The following is a 21,077-nucleotide window of genomic DNA, read 5'->3' as shown; positions in this document are numbered from 1 at the left end:
TAATAAAAGCAAGTAATAAGTTTAGTCAGATACATTTACGTCAAGGACGTGACCATTTTTTCAAATATTGTTCTCTGGTTCTTTTAGGGACTTCTCAAGGAATCAGAGCAACAAGAACACACAGACACACCTTCACGCGCATGCATGCACACATATGCACATTTGTGGACTGTAAATGCAAACTGACATGGCATCAATGTATTAGTGACTCCAGAAGTACACAAGGTGCACATTTGCGTTACTGTGTCTTTTCTGTCCTACGTGGCTTCAAATCAAACTAACAGCTTTTAAGAAGTGGAGCTTTTTCTCTGCTCAGCATCTGCTATTTTAGAATTTGATCGGATGCTTTATGCCATTCCCGTGCTTGACTTCCTGACCTCCTCACAAGCTCTGTGCAGCTTCAAATGACTTCCTACAAAAATAGACTCAGTGCATAATTTTGAGCATCCTATGGGATTCTTCTGAAACGTGCTGTGGAGGAACGATAAGCAATTGCTTGAGTGGGTGCAATCCATTACGATGCAGCCGCCCTGAGTGGGATTCACTGTTGGTTATTACCAGAGATGGGCAGTAACGCGTTACTGTAATCTGATTACTTTTTTCAAGTAACGAGTAAGGGAGTAAGGGATTACTATTGCAAAAATGGTAATTAACGGTAAACCCCCTAAACTTCCAAGCAAGCACCGAGTGCGCTACGACGTAATGGGAAATTCACAGAGAAACCCGCGGATTCTTCCACTGACCGCTTCAGCACACCTGCACCAGGTGGGGGGAAGGTGGGGGGAAGTAATCAGTAATTAGTTACTGATTACTTTTTTCAAGTAACTTGACCAACACCGGTTATTACTATTCAGCTGTTTGCTGTGAAACTTTAAAATGAGCCGAAGGTAATTTTTTCATGCTCTGCCCAAACTGTTCTAACACAATGTTTTATTACTGCCGTTAATAAATGCTTTGATTTTCAAACAAAAAGGTAGGCCGCTCTTTTAAAGCTATACAAATATTTGTTTCATTCTGCTGTCAGGTTTTCTGACAAATTTTAAAAGTTTAAAAGTTTTCTGGGCATAAATAATCAGGGAAGTTGAAACGTGAGTGATGAAATTAACCATTCATCACAAGTTACTAATTTTTAAAAGGGAAAAGAAAAGTAGCTTCCACCAAAACAAGCAATGAACTGGGATAAAAGCTGAACAAAAAAGTAAGCTAAAGACTCTCCTAAGGTGTAAGCGCAACACGATTCCACAGAATGAGTCCACAGGCACCACGCTGCACCTTTTCTCCCAGCCTTTGTACTCTGTCCCCGACGGCCGAATGGAGACAGCCGTGCGCAATTACCTGCTCCACGGGGGAAAGGCGGTACCTGAGACACAGGAGACAGAACGAGCGAAACAAAGCACAACATTCGGCACTAAGGCCATAACACATTCTTTTAGAAGAAAACCGAGAAAAAAAAAAGACAGCAATTGGTTGTTTTCTGATGAAGGCTGCGAAAATGAGGATTGCCAGTATGGGTTACAGCTCTGCTTTTAGGCCTGTTTGTGTGCTAGAAGTGACAGCTGTCTCTGAGAAGCCACAAAACAAAAGTACAGACAAGCGTCAAATTAAAGGAAATAACAACAGAAAGTGTCTTGGTAACGAGCTGAGATGCTATATGCACAGCTTTGCATGGATTCTGCAAGGTTTTTTTTTGAAAACTATTGTAGAAATTGTCTAAAATCAGAAAAAACTGTCAACTCATTGCAGTCGACTTACATGATTTTTGTGAGGGGTTTATTTTCTCCTTCTGCTCTTTCCTCTGGTGAATCATTTGTCCTCCTCATTAGAAAGTGTGGTTTTTTGGTATAACCAAGAGAATGTTTTCATGTCACGCCACATCATTAGTTAACTCAGTGGAATGATAGGATTTTTAAAGCCTAACTGATGGAGGGGAAGATGTGCCCTCACTTGGTCCTTTGTTGATGGTCCTGGAAAAAAGAGAAAAGAAAGAGAAGAGTAAAACTGGTGCAAAAATCTGAACTCACTTTGGTTAACATTATATTTAAAGCCATGTTTTGACTAAAGGGTATCCAACTTGAACAAGTCTACCTAACTGAATACATTATACAGCTAAATGCCTTTAAAAGTATGTAATGAGAACTCTCGATTTCAAGGGTGCACAATATTGGAAAATATCCCTACTAGCGTCCAGCAGCTGGTGCAGTGTCACTAGCAATAATTTTAATAACACAGTAATGATACACATCAGCACGGCAGCTCATTTCTTTTATTACTGCCTGGGTATTTTGCCTTTTTTAGACAATCCGAAGGTGGGAAGAAAAACAACAGGGAAATAATTTCCTTGTTTTTTTAATGTCATTCATCTTTTTAAGTTTGTCATAATTTTATTCTAATTGTTTTTAGTATTTAGTGTTTGTGTATAAAATGTTTCATCATTATTCCATAATTAGACAAAACAGTATTAAAGTATTATACATGCAGTATTATTATAGCTTACACTGCATAATTTTGCATTCACAATTCATATATTTGCTCTACAGGAGTTTTAGATTCCCACCGACACAGGTCACACTCTTAGGTGGTAGTCGAGTGTTGGGAACGTGTACTCGAGTATCACTTAGTTATATCAAAGGCATGAAAAATCCGAATGAACAGGAAGCAGTATGTTGCCTTGTTTATAGGACCTCTCAGCGGGTTTAATAGGATTCTCACAAATTAATGGTCTAATGTTTGTTTGATGTTGTTGGACAAACTGTTGGTGGCAATTCTGCAAAGCGTTCACAACCAGCAGCTATTAACTACATCATTACACTCACTTTCCCCGTCTTGATCTTCCTTTCTTCCCTAGTTTGTTTATCTGGTGCGTCAATGACGAAAAGAAACAGGGAGGGTGAGAGTCTGTTTTCTCCTCTCCCATCCCACTCCCACTCTCATTTCACTCTCCAACTCATTTTTTAAAGACGGCATCATAAGTAGCTCAATTAACAAAGTTGATGGGAGCCGCTATGAAGGTGTCTTTCTGGGATATGCTCATTACGCAACTGGCACGAGTAGAATTTCTTTTGATGTCACTCAAAAGAAAAGCCTCTTTGTTTGTAATTCTTAATTTCTAAAAACCATTTCCCTGTTGCTAATGATGCGTGCATATTGAGAAGGATCAACGTCACATCAGATTAAATGAGGAGGGAGAAGCAAACCGCAGTAAAGGAAAAGAAAATGTGACATCGAAAGCGGCGGAGTGTCCGCGGTTTGCTCGCAAGGTTTTCTAAATGCATGTACATTTGGTTTATCTTACTGAACGGAGCATGAAGGACATTTCTCTCATTTTGCTCTATTCTCTTTAGGGAGGTCCTTGAAATAACTTTGAGTCTACATCAAGCAACTGTTTTGCACAGTGGGTTATTTTGGTATCTGGGGTAACCCAGCTACAAAACACAACAATATGTTCTTACTTAGCCTTTATTGATGAGATGCATGTGTTTGTAAATCATGATAAAATAATAATGATGAAGTGCTGCTAGCAAGTTTTTACTTCTTCTTTAAGTAATGTTTTAAATAGTGAAATGAAAATGTGTTTTCAATTTACTATTCATCAAAATTTATTAGCAGTACTATTTGTGTCTTGCCCTGTTTTCTTTTAATTGAATACATTCCTGTAGTGGCTTTAATCACTATGAATTAAAGGTCCTTTTTATGTCTTTTTTAAAAGAAATTACAGATTAATGTTGTCATGGCTATGTTCCAGGTCACAAATACAGAACTGTGCAAAAGTCTTAAGCCTCTCCTTATTTATTTGTGGTTTTGCTGGGATTCATTGCAGCAATTTATTGAAAGCAGCAAAGATCCTGTACATAGAAATACAGCACATAAGGTAAAAACAGAGTTTGCACATTTCTAACGAGTTCGAAAGTCAATATTTAGTATGACCCCCTTTATTCTTCAACATATCCGGAATGCTGTTAGGCAGGCTTTCTTTAATTTCTTTAAGTAACCTTCAGGAGTAGTTCTCCAGGCAATCGTCGTGGAGGAGTTTGGCCTCCCTCAGCCCTTTCTCTTTGTTTCCCTGAAGGAAGGAACACAGGAACAACCATTCTCCCACTGAGACCATTTGGGATATGGGTACAATTTCTGAACAGTGAACAATAGATGAACCACGATGCATCTATCATGTCCTGTGTGAGGTCTTTACTGGATTTTTTTATGTTTCATAAGGCCTTGACTCTCAGATACAGTTCATCCGCGGTAGATAGTTTTTAGACCTGTCACTTCTTGTTTTGTCCTCCAGTTGTGTAGTTTCCTCTGATATTTTAAGGACACCCTATGCCCCATGCTGAGATATGCCGCGTTTTCGGCTAATAGCTCTTTTGGAATCACTTTTGGTGCAAATATAGATATATTTATGGCTGTCATACAGCATTATTTTTGGAATTTTATAGATTCAACTAAAGAAATGGGCACAAATTATGTGTTTTTGCCACTGGCTGCCGGTAATAAAGCTCTCAAGGATAGTAATTTAAAACTGATTCTTTCCTAAGTTGTGTATTAAACACACCTCTTAATTTAGGTGTGTTATTCATGTTTGATTCATTCGTAGGTCAATACTGTTGCACAAGAATACTTTTAAAACAATACAAATCTGGTTCTTTGGAAGCAAAAGATCAAGAAATGAGGTGTGGCTCAAGACTTTTGCACAGAGCTTTACCTTATTAATGGAATGTACTGCTGCACAGATATAACAAATAAAGTGAAGATATCTACGAAATTTTCATGTTCATCCATAAAATGCCAATAGTGAACACAGGCTCTACATAATGAATCAGTTATTGCTTCCTCTTGCAACACACCTGCCATGTGAGGGCCATTTGCTCAAGCTCAGTCAAGAATTTCAGTTTCATTTCTTGCAGCAATTTGATTATTTTAGCAAGAGTGAAAAAAGTAACAAACTTAACCAATGACAAAATTGTGCAAGACAGGCTCTCATTTACCAGTGTGAACAGGATCTAATTGGCATTTGGAATACACCATCATATAAACAGTAAACATAAGCTGTATGAGAGGAAAATCATATGTGAAAGGAAAGACAAGTATATCATTAAAGAAAGGTACAGTACTGCCTGATGTCAAAGGTGAAATTAGACTTTTCTGAAGCAATCGGGAAAGAAAAGTATTTAATTAATGTCAACCCCTTTATTCCACTGGCAAATGTGCATTAATTATCATGTAGGTCAAAGTTTTCTCCAGTGTTTAAATATTGGAATTTCTTTTCTTATTTTTTTTCTTCATGAATCACAGTTTGAATCCAGAGTTTCGTAGCGCAATGATGAGGACCTAACTGCTGTAAAGTCATTACAGAGTATCTGAGTAAAACAGCAAAGAAATGAGAGATGGAGGAAAACTGTCTTTAACAGTAATTGCCTCGCTGCCGGAAAGAGTGTACGAATACAAGCAGAACACCTGCAAAGACAAGTCAAGCTTATTTTTCTTTCTTTGTGACATTTAATTGTTCTTCTGGTGGGTGGAAATGAAAATGCACTATAGCTCACTAGAATTAACTTGAAAGAGAAACCAAAAGAGCCGTAGACCCGTAGAAGCTGTGAGGATTATTCATGCCAACCTAACTTACAGACACAGAATAATTTTAAATAAATTATATTATAAAAACAAACAGCCAAAGGAAAAAATAAACCCCTGTATAATAAATCTGTTTTTGCAAAATGTGCACATGTGCGTAAATGGCAGTGGTTCAGATTCAAGTGTCATTAGTCTCAGTACTGTATACAGATCAAGGGCAGAGGTTTGTGTTATTAATCAATTACATGATGCATTCACACAATGTTGATCAAGTGTGACTGTGTTGCAGTTTGTAAATGAGCCAAAGACACGTTCAGCCTAATTGATCAACATCAGCTGATGTGCATTATTCCGACTTGGTTTTGTATGATTACTGATGTATCATCACCATGATATATTTCTTATGCATTTTTTAAAATAAAATGTGTATGAGGATTTTGACTCGAGGTCTGAATCCTTAACGTAATACATTTTTAAATGATGTAGTCTTTTCTACCTGTCTTTAGGGACGTGCCTTTTACTACAGTTTTATTCTAAACAGGCTGTACTGGTTTTTACAAAGACCAGAATCTCTGGGAACAAATTTGTACCTTAATATAAAAAGAAAAACTTGTGTGTATGTTGTTGTTTCTACATCTTCTTCAGTCATACACTTAGAAACGGCCTGGCAGTAATATGGTTCTTCTCTCATCTACTACTCTACTACTGGCTACTTAGAGCTTTGCTTATCTCACATCTGCACCTAGGCACAAGTAGAACATCAGCAGGTTCAAACCCAGAACTTTCGTGCTGTGAGGTGATTGTGCTAACATTGCACCACCTTGCTTGAGATTTACACGACAAATACAGAATGAAACCTGAAGCCAAAAATGACTTAGATGCATTTTAATTCACTTAAAAGAAGCAGAAAAACCTTAAAAATCTAAGAATATAATTAACATTTTACTATTTTTAAAAAATATTTCTAAACATAGACTGTCTCCTGATACTGCAGCTTAAAATCTGAAGCAGATGGTGTGATTATATATACATATACATTTCATATATAGATGTAGCATTTTTGGCACCTGAAAAGGACAGATAGATATCTTGAGGGCCAGTAATTTTCAGATTGAATAAAAACAACAAAGAGATCGAAAAAAGGAAAATCCTCCAATCCTACTGCTGCTTTAAACTGATTCACAACAAAGTACACTTTCATGTTTTTAAACTGCATATTTTTTAATGAATATTTTAAAATATTTAATTTCCTTGCAGTAATTCCCACATTAACGTACCTTGGGGGAAGATCAGAAGAAGCAGACACTCCCTTGGTGTGCTCAGTGACATAGTGAACCGACTGAAGTGTGCATTGCTTTGCTTGTTGCCATATTTCAACTGTATCAGCACGCTCGATTCATTCTGTGGTTTGTTATATTGGACAATAAGACGCCCTCAGGCAGTCCATACTGAGTGATGTATCTGAGACATCTGGTGATGGCTCTGATCATGACCTGTGTCGCTCTCCACCTATTGGTTCACACAGCACTCCAGCTTGCTCAGAGGGGGGTGTGACAGGTAGAAGCGCAGGAAGCCCCTGCTGCACAGAGCTGTGGGTAAAATAAGCCTACCTATTATGTGTGTGTGTGTGTGTTTGTGTGTGTGTGATAGGGTATTCCAGTTACTCAACTCCAGTCTCACTGAGAAGAGTAAGGGGTGAAATAAACTTGCACTCTTCCATGAAATGCAAGATCTCTTTGTGCGTCTACGTGCAAAACGGTGAGATTGATTTGCAGTCTTCGTCAACAAACGTGTGCATGTGTGTGCAGACACTGTTATTCTGCAGCTTAGCTGTGACACCGTTCGAAAATGTCCATCAGCGAGCAGGATAGCGAGGCAGTGTGCCTATCACGGCACCGCTCTCCTTCTTTCTCTCTCCATTGCTCCCTCCTTCAGATGGCCCCAGCGGATGGAAAGAAACACTAATGGCCGCTCGTTATAGAGAAACACCGACATGAAACAGGACTTAATGAGCTGTTTTCTGTTTTGTATTTTTCTCAGGGGGTCATTGTTATTGGTGGAAAATTGATTGGCAGCAAGCCCGCACCCATGGGGACTATGCGATGTTCTGGGCGATAGCAAAGTTGTTGCAGCAAGGGCAGCTTTGTTCAGATGTTTGAAGCTGCAGGGTGTGTGAATGCACGTGCATTTATCTTTGCATTTTGAAGCTGGCATGTGTCTGTGGAATGTAGGGAGTATGTACTCGAGTACTCGAGAGGGAGGTGATAAATCCCAGTTTTCACTGGGTTCTTTGTAAGGACATTTCAAGCTGTGAAGAAATCTACAGCAAAAATAGTTTTTTGAATGATTGATAGATTACTTCTTATATATATCACATAAGATGGTAGCTCAGGCATGTGGAAGTTGTCAGTATTATCCTGTTATCTTTTATCTCTTGTGAAATCCTCTGAAAGATACTAAAGCTTCAGTTACAACACAGATTACATCTTCCTGAAAGAAATACCTAGCAAAGCAGTGTATAACAACAGAATGCTATTTAACCTTCAACAGAGACCTACAAAGAACAGACACTAGAGCCCGACAGATTTATCAGCAGGTCAGTATTATCATTTATTATTAGCTATTTGTCATTCTGTCAGTATCCACATTTATAAAGGCAGATAAGGAAGAGATGGGAGAAACACCCTTCAACCTTCAACCATGTGAGTGGTGCATAGTTTCCCAATCAGAGGGCACGCTACAACTTTCCTGTTGGCAACACACGTACTGGCAAGCTACAAAGACGACAATCAGCTAATCCCAGCAGAGCTGAGTAAAAAAATAACTACACTGACCATATGTTTATGTTTTATGTGCCTGAAAGAAGAAAATGATAAAGATACAGGAATATTGTTTTCAGTTTTCAGGAATATTCAAATCTCAAATTCAACTTTTATTTGCCACATACACAATCATACAGAGTACAACATGCAGTGAAATGCTTAACGCTGTGCAATTTCCGACCAGATACAAGTATAAAATAAATCAAAATTAAAAAGGTGTGAAAATCAACAGTGTGCAGATCAGTGAACAGGTACATCGAAGTACATTATTTTGTTATTAAGTGCATGTACAGTTTTGTGAATATTGGATCTAATCAACACACAAACCAGGGCATGGACACATTTGTGAAAATGACAGTTAGGGAAACATATGAAGTAGAGTTTGTAACAAAAAAAGACTGCAGTACATGACCTACATCTCAACATTGGCTTTAATATTGTGGGCAATAAAGAAGGCTTCTGCATCTCAGAATAGTAGTAAAACAATATCAAGCTTTATAAGTTAGGTCACCACTGGTAGACTGCATTTATTTGTTTGTTTGTTTATTCATATACTTATTTGTTCATTTACTAATTAAAAATCTTCTGGAGTTTATGAGTGTTTGTTTAATGACAGTGGTATATTAGTCTGGTGACCTACAGCATTTAGGTTTTCAGATATTGTCATATTGATAAAGACTTAAAATGCAATATAGTATGCAATTATGGTCCCCACTTAATTGAAGGTAAGCATGGAAACTGGTGGGCACCTTTTCAGTGGTTAAGGTTTTGTGGAAATTGTAATTTAAAATAATATATAATGCGAAAGAACTGACATGAGGTGCTGCTGTGTTAGAGCATCTTGCACAGTGAACCATTACACAATCAATTTATAAAAAGGGATAATGTTGGACACAATTAAATACTGTAGAGATGTTTTTCAGTATTCTCTGCTGAGTAACAGCAACAAATGAAAATAAATAGTTAGCTTTTTCTCATCATTCTGGTATTTAAAAATATGTTTAAAAATAGAGTATTAGAAAAATATATAAATCAAGAATGAAAAGAGCAACCCCCCCCCCCCCCCCCCCCCCCCCAAAAAAAAAAAAAAAACCCCCTCTTGATTCTCTTGCTTTGATGTAGTTACTTATCTAAGGTGGAAAGTTTTTTGGGTTTTTTTCTTGTTTGTTTGTTTGTTTGTTTGTTTGGTTTTTGCTTTGTTTTATTATTTGCTTCGAGCCCTGTGTACAGGAGCTGCATACAAAAATATATTTTGTGAAAAGGGTTGGCATAATAAGCAAATGCTTCAGCCAATACCTTTTGATTAGCCTTGTCTCATGCTTTCTTGCTTTGTGGTAGATCTTTGTTCTGTTTTCACTGAGATATTTGAATGCTAATCAATAAAAAATCAAATCAAATCAAAATCAAAATTTCTGGTAATATTTGTTGACGATTTAAATCTTAGATGATCTGTCTGGGTTTCATGTAATATATATCTATACATACATATTTATAGGTGTAAAAGTTGATCAGGCTCTGCAGTGAATTCAAAAGTTCAAATTTAAAATGAAAACAAAAACAAAATGCTCAGTTTTTTGAACCGATGGTGTGCAACCGATGGTGTGTAACCGATGGTGTGCAACCGATGGTGTGGACTTTTGCCTCGCAAAGCCTATGCTGACTTACATTTTTAAACTTTGGACATTATGAGTAATAACAATTGTAACAGTTTATGCATAAAAGAAGGACAAGCAATAAAGGTTCATTGTTTTAAAATTATTTCCCAGAACTTGATTTACTTTAATCAACTCCTCGTAAGTAATAAACTTATCCCTAAACATATGTTTTGGAAAAAGGTAAAAAAGATCTATCTGGAAACATTTAGATAGTTTTTGATGTCTTCCAGTGAGAACATTTAATGTTTTTGTTCCCTGATTGCTAACACTTTGGAGATATATTCAATAAAACAATATATTCATATTCTGATTGCCTACGATTAAAGCAAGGGTTTAGGTTGGGGTTGTTGCAAATGGAGAAATCAGATCTCAGAAGGTTAAAGTTCATTTGGTTTTGTAATACATCTTTGAGGAGACATGTTATGCTTGTGTTGCAGCCATTCTTTGATATAACAGGTTATATTTTACCCTAACGCCTCGAGCAAATTTCCCAAAAGCCAAGTCAACTACCCAATATGACTGAAAGGTCTTAGATTTCTCCCCTGCTAGTTTGCGGGAAGAACCTTATTTATTACCAGCTGTATTTGAATAGCACTAATCTATGCATCAAGCCGCAGCACTCAGTCTGCACTTGGTAGATAAAGGCAGCTGGCATACTCCAAGGCGAGGCTGAATATCAATCGGCTACAGATGAAGCCTGTTCTCTCCAGAAGAGGTCCTAAAAGCAGCAAGACTCCACGCATGATTACAGACTGTCCAGCGACAGCTCCTCAAACAGTGACTGGAGATGTGAAAAGATTGCTCTATTATTTAAAATTGGTGGAAAAACACAATATTTTTTACACCATGGTGCAAAGCAATTCTGTGAGCCGGAGGTAGGAACAGCATGAGATCATTCATCTTTTAAAGAGTGGCACACATGATTCACTTAGAGGTTATGCATACATCACATTTTATGCCCAGCAAGGAACAGTTCTGAATATGGGCCTCATTGTGAGGAGTAAGCTGTGTCCTGCCTGCTTTAAAACGGCAAGGGACCCTATTTTCATTTCTTTGCAACTACTGTTCAGATCAATGTGGTAGATTTAGTCTTTGCATTGTGTGTCTAGAGGAAATGTCCCAAAACAGCCAAAACAGAGATTCTTCTCACATATTGAAGGCAAAGGAAAGACTAATCAAGACCTTATTATGGAGGAGTCCATATAACATTTGGCTTCAGCTGGACTGTTTTCAAGCGAGCTTGAATGCAACATTCATGTTGTTGTTTTCCTTTGCTTACAGTGAGCATGTGTTTGTGTGAAATTGCAGGGAGTTTGGCCGATGGAAGGTGAACAGCTTGGCCCTGGAGAGACAAGAGAACAATGGCTTTTCCTTGCCTCTGGACCCCGAGTTCCTCCAGACCATTAGGCAGCTGGGCAGGAGGCCCAGTCTTAGCGCCATCACAGACAACATTATCAGGAAATACGGGACCCACTTCCTGCTCTCTGCTACACTGGGAGGTAAATAAAGAACACAGCTTGTGGTTATCTTTGCTTTTACTGACTTGTCTTAAAACGTGAATAACAAGGTGATGTTTTAGGAAGCCAGATGAACACAGCCTTTTTTACACAACAAGAAATTTTAACCCTCTGATGTCAAAGTCATCACAGGTGTCAACCATAACTCTGTCCCTACCCTAACACTAATCTTAGCCCAGTCACCACTGGTGATGACTTGGACCACAGAGAGTTAAAGAAACTTTTTCAGGATCTTTACAAGTATTTCAGCTTGAGACCCAGAGTGAATTTGACAGAGTGGGAAAAAAGCCTCATGTTTTGCTTGTCTGTTGAGACTTTGGAGCGTTTTCACTTCCCTTTCATCTTTAAAATTCTCTTCTCTACTTCAAAACCCAAATAAAAAATGCTAAAGGGACTTTCATTTTTTTATTTAGTGTCACAGTTTTATTGCTGTAACTTGTGTTCCAACTACTATTCTATTGAAAAGAACCAAGTACATATGCAGGCACAGTGTCTCTGTCTGCCTATTCTTGTTGCTTTTGACTTTAGTCTGTCAAATAAGTAAATTGCCATCAAGGGTAATCTTCAGAATAAGAGTAAACCTCTAGCAGCAGGGAGTCTGTCAGTTAAACATGTTTAATGCTCAAAAGCTTTTTGTTTTGCACACGTTCAACTACTCTAAATATTTAAGTTAATTTTGGCCAAGAATGTGGAATCATTTGTATGTTTTTTAAACGCAGATTTTCTGACTCAACATGTAAAATCTGTCTTTGAAAATGTCAGTAGATCATCTGTTTCCATAACAATAGATCTAAGTTAGCCTGAGTGCTGTAATGTGCAGCAAAGCCCCCAGCTATCTGGTGTTCAATCACCTCCCAGCTGCTCTGTTTGGCTCTTTTCATCTTTTGTCTCTTGTGCATAAACTCTGAATACCAACAGTATTCAAATAGATCGGAGAGACAATCTTGCCCATTATTGGTTGCAAACAAAAGGAAAGAAAATACAGCTGCACGCCAAAGATAACACGCAGCATTACCTTTAGCCTGTGCTAGTAGTGCTCTGTAAAAATATTGTAATATATAAAGTTATGCTGGCTAACAAAAAGTATTGTGTTTTGCAACCTCTGTACAAAAAAATTTGCAATGCTGATTTTTGAACTGCACGTCCTTCAGTGCCTATGTCCAGTTTTTATTGCATCGAAGTCTTCTTAATTTCCCTGTTTGTTTGTTTCCTGGCACATTCCCACCACTTTTAGATCAGCGCAATGGTGGGGAATTTTTTTAGCAGGATCAATTGTGGAAAACTTATGTAGCTTTTATCTGAAAAAATAATAACTAATAAGACTTCTACAAATCTCAATTTGTGCAACACAGCAATAGAGTCATCACTAAATTAGGGTGTAGTAACAAGGGCTGTTTGTTCTCTTAGCAGGTTTCCATCTTTATGAGTTTAATGTAAAGAGTATGATGATGTTCGCACGGAGGAGTCATAAATAATCAATCTGTATGTGTCACTGCGTCTGCGTTTTTGCAGGGGAAGAGTCATTAATGATATTTGTGGACAAGCGAAAGTTGAGTCGAACATCAGAAGCGAGTGAATCAAATGGCACAGCTGTGACGCTGGAAGCTCTGCACCAGCTGGCCGCCTCCTACTTCATTGACAGGGAGAGCACCCTGCACAAGCTGCACCACATCCAGATCGCCTCCACCGCCATCAAGGTAAAGTCAGCTTGTCTTTGGGCTTGAGTCACACATAATAACGGAATCACATTATTTGCCAATCGTTTAAATGGCTCCCATTGTTATAGCATTCTATCTATGAACGCAGCCATTCATTGAGTCATTGTTCCAATTTGCTTGGATGCTGCTTCACTGGATAAACATAATTATTGTATTTTTCAAAACATAGCAAAGTGGTCTTGATTAGCCCCCTCACTAAAGAATTAATTCAATCACAGCCAGTATGGTGTATTTCAGTGGTAACCATACAATCAGCAGATTTGGCTAATTTTAACAAGTGGAGCTTGTGTCAACAATCAGTGATTGCTTTTGCTTTTTTTATTGTTTTATTTTATTCTCCAAATTTATTTAGTATGCACACGTTCAACAACTATATTTGTACCTGCATATTAAGAGCCCATTGATATGCTTTCCACTGGTTGAATAGTACGCAAATTGATAAGAGGTCATCGTGGGATTGTTACCTTTTTACATTTATTCATTCAGGTGAACTATAAAGGGAGTCCAACTACCCCATCAAATGCTGTATATGTTTTCTTTAATAATACACATTATTACAAAAAAGGTTTTTATTTCCAAACGTTACTTTCTTATTAAAAGATAGCGTCACTGATTTGGCTGTGTGTGTACTCATGATGTTGCAAGCATAATTATTCTTGCTCTCCTTTTAGAGAGTAGCTATTGGACTAAACCAAGAAAAGCCCATCCAGTAGTCAGTACTTGCCAAGTCCTAACCACTTACTACCACTTACTTTATGCAGTTTACAGTCTGTGAAAGGACCTTGATGAGCAACTGTGCACTGCTTCAAATGCAAAATAGAAATATTAAAATATTTTTAAGCCCTTAGTTGAGGGAATTAGAACTATGTAAGGACAGGGAACCTCCGTGTTAAATGACAGCTATTTTTCTTACCATTTTTAATTAATGAACCATTAGGACTAAATGCACTTAAGACCTTACCTAATGTTCTTGCCAAAAATCCACCGGCAGCCATTAGTGAGGCAACCTCTTTATTGCTTAATAGTTTTACTTACAAAACTGTTGGGCAAAATGTGTATTATAACAGTGGTTGCCAAGCTTTCATTTTATTTTATGGAATTCATTTTATAATTATTATTTTGTATACTAACATAAGCTTCCTCAGGGCTTATAAGTATAATTATTATATATAAGCCATAATAGACGTGCTCTATTATGTCAGGTTGAGTGTATTTAATATATTTATTTTTCTTCTTCTCTATAGAAGGCACAATTGTACCAGAATATTTTAGATACTTTTTTTTTCCATTTGCCTTTTTTTCCTTGAAGTATTCATTTTTTGTGATTGTAAGCCAAGCACAAATTATATTGGCTTACCGTCGTTAAATAATTAAAGAATAATCTTTAATTCTTATAAATGATTTTATTTTTTATTTAGTAACGTAGGAGACTATTCCTACAACCCTGTGTCACACCAATGATAATACATGTTAAATCTTGAATGGCTTGTAAAAATGTAATTAAAAACCCAACGACCTGGGGCTGAAAATGAAGCCACTATAAAGATTCAAATACTGTAATTCCTTAAATAATCACTTGAGGCTACTTTCAAAAGTGAGTCAATCCCCGTGGACGTCCATATTAAAATGGCTTTACAAGAGGAAAAAAATGTTTACAGTCTGTTAAAGTTTATAACCCTAATTTGAGATCCCGTCTTCCTTCTCTCACCCCAACTGGTCACAGCAGATGGCCCCGCCCCTCCCTGAGCCTGGTTCTGCTGGAAGTTTCTTCCTGTTAAAAGGGAGTTTTTCCTTCTCACTGTTGCCAAAGTGCTTGCTCATAGTGGGTCATATGATTGGTGGGTTTTTCTCTGTATGTATTATTGTAGGGTCTACCTTACAATATAAAGCGCCTTGAGGCAACTGTTGTTGTGATTTGGCGCTATATAAATAAAATTGAATTGAAAAATTGGTATAAAAAATGATAGTTTGCCTCATACTTATAATGGTAGCTAATTACTGACGCATGTAGCTGTAGCTTCTGGATATAGGCATTTTTAATACTCAAGTTTTGGTCTTCAAACTTCTACTATTTTCATATGTTACTTATTATCACTAATTAGCAATTAAGTCTGTAATACACCCATACGCATTTATAGGCAACTTGTTTACTAAGCTAGGTGGTGCTAGCTGAGAACTCAGCACTCCACCTTCTCATCCAAACATGTTACATTGGGCTCCACAAAGCCAATGTGGCATCTGTAGCACTGAATGTTGTGTTATGTGATTACATCTTTTATATATAGTCTCTGGTATTTAAAAAGTTGTTTGTAGAAAAAATAACTCTGAAACATCAAACACAATATTTATTTTATTAAAAGAAACTATAATGTTTGAAAGCTGACAAACTGAATAATCTTCTTAATATTATTTAGCTGAGAAATTAGAAAAAAAATATCAGTTTCCTTGCAAGTATTGCATTGTTGTGTTGGCTTTGATGTGACATTTGAGTAAACATGCACATTCAATGAGCAACCAAGAGAAGACATGAAGCGAGCAATACTGTTTACTTCCCTTCTCACTTTAATGTGTGTATTCACAAGCTTACATATGAGGCGGCATTCTGAGCATATCTAGATAGGCTTATGTAGGCTTATCAACCTACATCTTTTACAGCTTAATACCTCCAGGGTGTGTTCATACATCACTCTGTCAGTTGTTATCAAGCAGAATGAATTGAATAGGCTGGGTTTGTCCTTCACTTAAAATTCTCTGTTTTCAGAGGAATCTGTTACTTCACGTGGCTTTAATGTGTTTACGCCTACCTTTGGTAAACCACAGATTAGCATCTAAGAATGTGGGTAACAATAACAATGTGTAAAAACACCAGTCTGAGACACGGTCAGCTTCTTCATTCTGTTTGTCATGTGATTACACCTGCTTCTGCAGTGATAGTTTTGAGATTGGATCTGCTAAAAAACAGAGATACCTGACCTGACTAACAAATCAATGTTTGCCGCTTATAGATCTTTGATGCTTTCCTGCAGTGCCACTGACTAAGAAATGAGCTTTATGTGAGAGCATGTATTGAATGTTTTGAAGATGTGTTGAGCTGAAAATGAGGAGGCAATCTAAAATTACCTGATATTATTTAAAATGAGATCACATTAGATAACAGAGGACATATAAGGAACGACGCCAAATTGAGAATTAGTACACAGTAAAATATGTGAATCAAAATAAATAGTAAAAACTATTGCAAGGTAACTTTACAAAATGATATTCATCAGTAAATGGATCTGATTGTGGTGTCATAAAATATAAGAGCGCATTACAAACCTACTGAAAAAGTACCAGTTTTACAAAAACATGTGGAAATGTAGTTGTTATAAAAATTCTGTTTAATTTAAGAATACATACAAGCCTGATGTGCAACCCAGTATCACGACAAAACATGTAAAAGGCACGCCTGTCACACTTCACTCCTCCAAAGTGTGAAAAGACACATGCAGAAGCTGCAGTAACAGCAGAAAAGCATTTAAACAGACATTATTAACACGTTTACATACATCATTTCTGACGATTAAGGGCTGAATGTGAAATGACTGAAATGTATCCTATAGGTTTTCTTGTTCACTTGCCTTTAAATATTTTATGGTAATGCAGCTTCTGCATGTGTGTCCATTACACATTTTGGCACAATATTGGGTTGTGATGTGTCCGAATTGGTGTCTTTGTAACTACTGTCTAAGACCGAAGTGAGAGCTGGTGTCTTGCAGGTTTTGGATGTGTCTTTGAATCAACACAGCTGATTTAAATGGCTAAATAACTTCTTCCATATGTCTTGAAGTTCTCCAGAGGCCTGGTAATGAACTAATCGTTTGATTCAGGTGTGTTGTCCCCAGTGTTGGGTAAGTTACTTTAAATTAGTAACTTAGTTACATTACTAGATACTTCTATCAAAAGTAACTCAGTTACTTCAAGTTACTCGTTAGTTTCAGAGTAACTAGTTACTAGGGAAAGTAACTTTGGTTTTACTCAGAATTCTCTTGTTAATGTGTTGCTTCCGTAACTGGATATCCAGCAAGATTGCCAGTCTTCTAACTTGCTTACTTGCCACAAGTGCACTGTGCCACCTACCAATAGAAAGGAAAAAATAATGTGCACATTTCCACGAGAGAAATCTCACGCCTGATTCTATCCTAGCCTGCTTTTTACATCCAACACAAAAACTGCAGTCGTGGTGCTTTCCATTGTACTCAGAACTCGGAAATTCTGCCTTCTGAACAGGAAGATGTAGGTAACACCAGACTGCAGATGAGCTGCATACAGGGCTGGACTGGGACAAAAAAAACCGTCCCGGGCATTTTGACTAGAGACCGGCCCACCATTATAGGAAAAATCATAAAGCCTTTGAATGAAAATAAACACTGTTGTGACAGTGATGTACACTGTTCTGATGGGATATATGTATCAATCTATCAATTGTTTGTTGCAAGACTCAGATAATTATTTTTTTTAAAAGTGAGACATTTTAAATGAGAATAAGAAAGTATTTCCTTGAGCCCCCCTTTCCCTTTTAATGCCCTACATGGACCCTTGGCAACACTTTGCTAGATCCGCCCCTGCACAGTTACCAGCTGTCAGCTACTTAGAAAAGGATCCTGGTGTTATTTGTCTCTCAGAAACAGTTCATAACTTCCCTTCAACTCATTCATGTCACCTAAAAGGTAAACCTGTTTCTCCATCACAGCTCTGATGATTCAGTAAGGACATCTCCTGGTTTCATCTTCATGTTTCCCTCTCACCACACAACCAAACCATATCATGACCAGCAGGTTTACAGCTGTGGCTCCAGCAAACATCAGCTGATACTAGAAATTAATATTAAATAAATTCTAACAGCAGCTGATCAAGCGTAAACGTGCTGCTGTTGTTTACCGTGACATCTGCTGGTTTCCTCTTTCTGGCGCAAAGTGGGCGATAAATAAACAAGAGAGAAAAGCCGATCAGCTGATCATTGATCAGTTTCATGATTGAAGTAGAAACAGGAGAGGGAGGGTGAGAGGATGAGAGAAGAAGAGGCAGCTGTGCAGCAAAGACACAGAATAACTTTGTGTCTTTTTCATTGTAGCTGAAGTCCGGGACAAACTGTGTTCCTTTTCACCTCAATACGAAACGCGTGATATTTTCTCTGAATACGAGACGATTCCGTTTTTTACGGGACGGTTGGCAACTCTAATAATTAACCTTATGAACAAAATAAAGTTCAACATCAGTAACATAGCACCCACCCAGCTGTATAGAAACTCCGTCATGCTAGCTAGCACGAAATACGAAAAAGTCAGCATAACAAAAATAAACTCCACCTAAACTTGGTTCATATCTGACCCAGATGGACTGCAGGTTATAACTTCTTACCTGAAGATCAGTTCACCTGACACTCTCGGACCAGCGGCCGCTTCGGGTCTCTCCTCTTGCCTCCCTTTTCCTTCATCCACCTGCTGACTTCCACCACTTGCTAATGTTATTGAATCTGTGGAAGCTCCGCGATAGCCACCACACGAATTAACGAATAACGAGCCTCTCTAAATCCCAGTAACGAGTAACGCGTTCCCGGTTTTGGCATAATAACTAGTTACCGTGCTCGTTACCACAATAATAACGTAGTTACTGTAACGCGTTACTTAATAACGCGTTAGTCCCAACACTGGTTGTCCCAGGGTGAGATCTAAAACCTGCAGGACACCAGCACTTGAGGCCTGGAGTTCCCCAACCCTACACACTGAAGGTTCCAGAGTTAGTACTAGCTTATTTGTTTGGTAATTAATAATGAATTTCATAATCTTAGAAAGTGTTACCCTATCTGTGGTCGTTTGCCTTCATAAGAGCTTTTTAGATACTAACGTCCTCTGACCACAACTTTATTGGCATTTACAGCATGGACACATGTTAGGGATCAGTAGGAAAAAAGATTTACAGAATGTGCAGGTGGTAATTATGTGGTAATTTAACTATGTCCATGTCTTCAATGGAAAGGACTGCCAGACTGCAACATATAAAAAACGATGTCACTTCACAGTATTTTGTATTAAACTGCCTTTTTTAAAAAAAATTTATGAACCGATTGTGGTGGAATCTGAATCATTGCAGCCCACTTTTTTACCTACTGAAATAATCTATTATGATAAAGACAGCCCTTTTTGAAGAAGCCAAGCATGAACAATCCAAAATTACTAGACAGGGTAAACAGGGCCTGTTCGAAAAAATAAGTAGTAATTATGTGTGCAAGTTTGTTTTTTTTAACTGTAACTTCACAAAGTTACGAAGTCATCCACATGCATTGCTAAATGAGGCAACAGTGTTTGTAGGAAAAACCAAACCATTATTAACCCTCTTATAAAAGGAATGTTAGGTGAAGTGGATAAGCATGTAGTTAGTGTGAATAAAAACCCTTGGTGGATGGGTGATTTTAGAACTGTGACATGTCTGAAAAGATCACCATATACAAATGTTAATGGGTGTGCTGTGTCTTTACATTGAAAGTTATCACTGAGAGAGAAAGAAGCAACAGAAGTTGTCTTACTTTGTTCTCTCAAACAGTTCACAGCCTCTGTGTGGGTGCAGCTGCTGTGAGAGAGAAAGAGAGAGCAGAAGCTACATCAGCTATAGATTTTTCACTGAGTATGAAAGAGATAATTCTGGAAGACAAAGTTGCTAATTAGCACAACAATGAGGTGAACGGAAGCGTAATGATCACTGCTGAGCGTGAGCAAGATGTATTGTGCCCCAGTTGAAATTGCTGAAATTTTTCATATTAAACATCAAATTATTATCTAAATTCCTACATTGAAAACTGAATACCGTCCAAATCACAAATAAACAGCATCTATAAACTAATATTAAACAGGTTTGAGCAAACATGGTCAGGGCTTTGTTCACTTTGGAAAAAAAAAATAGAACTTGACTGTCCGGTCTGTTTCCTTGTGTAGCTGCAGTAACAAAGAAAAAAAAAAAGCCAAACTGCCTGCTTTTTTTCCTCAGATGCAGCCTATTCTTCATTGACTTGTCCTTAGTGATGCCCCACTACGCAGTCCATCAGAGATAAAACTGTACATTCTCTAAAGTGAATTGGCAAGAGGACGTTGAGCTGATTTGGCAGCCACCACTGAACCAAAGTGCTGCTAAAAACCCCTCTGATTGAGATGAATAGAGAAAAAGCCCTCTAGGGTACGTTTGTTTGTGAGGCATTTTCAGGTGACTGATGTAAAATATTCACAGCATCACCAGCCTTTAATTTCAAACATGGATTTTTACCTCACCCAAATGAAGACGAATGCCAAAACAAAGCTGCCTTTAAGAAGAGCATTGGTCCCCTGGTTTTAAGAGATAACATATTTAAATGGTGGAAACGCTTGGCCTGAAGGCCTGTAGGACTGAGCGAAGAAGCTCTGGAAAATAATCAAAGACGGGAAAAATGAGATAGGAGTGCAAAAAAGAAAAAAATGGCTCTGCTGTTACATAGTGTGATGAATCAGCCCTTCCATTTCAGTAATTTCCTTTGAGAGCTGCCGTCATTTGTCAAACATTTTGCGGTACGAGTTAAGGTGTCATATGCGGGTGAGTGGAAGAGATGAGACGAGGACAGAAAAGCCTTATTTAGAGGGCCTTTTAGCCCAGGATCCAAGTACACAGGAAAAGTTGCAATAGTCATCCTACTTACCTTTTATTTGCTGCACCAGCTCGTCCACATTGAAGATTCATTAAACTAAGCTTGTGAGGGGAATATTACTGACAGGAAGGAGAAGTGATAAGGAT

The 21,077-nt window shown here is 37.8% G+C and overlaps 1 protein-coding gene across 2 annotated transcripts in view; it reads left to right on the top strand.

Annotated features, from left to right (window-relative positions):
* LOC113008657 (BMP/retinoic acid-inducible neural-specific protein 3-like) overlaps positions 1-21,077 on the top strand; it is a 75,891-nt gene that overhangs the window by 14,589 nt on the left and 40,225 nt on the right. For both annotated transcript variants that reach the window (XM_026146233.1, XM_026146232.1), the window contains 2 exons: positions 11,354-11,544; positions 13,075-13,259. In XM_026146233.1, the coding sequence (XP_026002018.1) occupies positions 11,354-11,544; positions 13,075-13,259 (376 nt within the window). The remainder of the gene's footprint in view (positions 1-11,353; positions 11,545-13,074; positions 13,260-21,077) is intronic.

Source organism: Astatotilapia calliptera, chromosome 17 (genome assembly GCF_900246225.1).
Source record: "Astatotilapia calliptera chromosome 17, fAstCal1.2, whole genome shotgun sequence".
NCBI classification, from domain to species: Eukaryota; Metazoa; Chordata; class Actinopteri; order Cichliformes; family Cichlidae; genus Astatotilapia; species Astatotilapia calliptera.
This window is presented reverse-complemented; position numbering and strand designations above follow the sequence as displayed.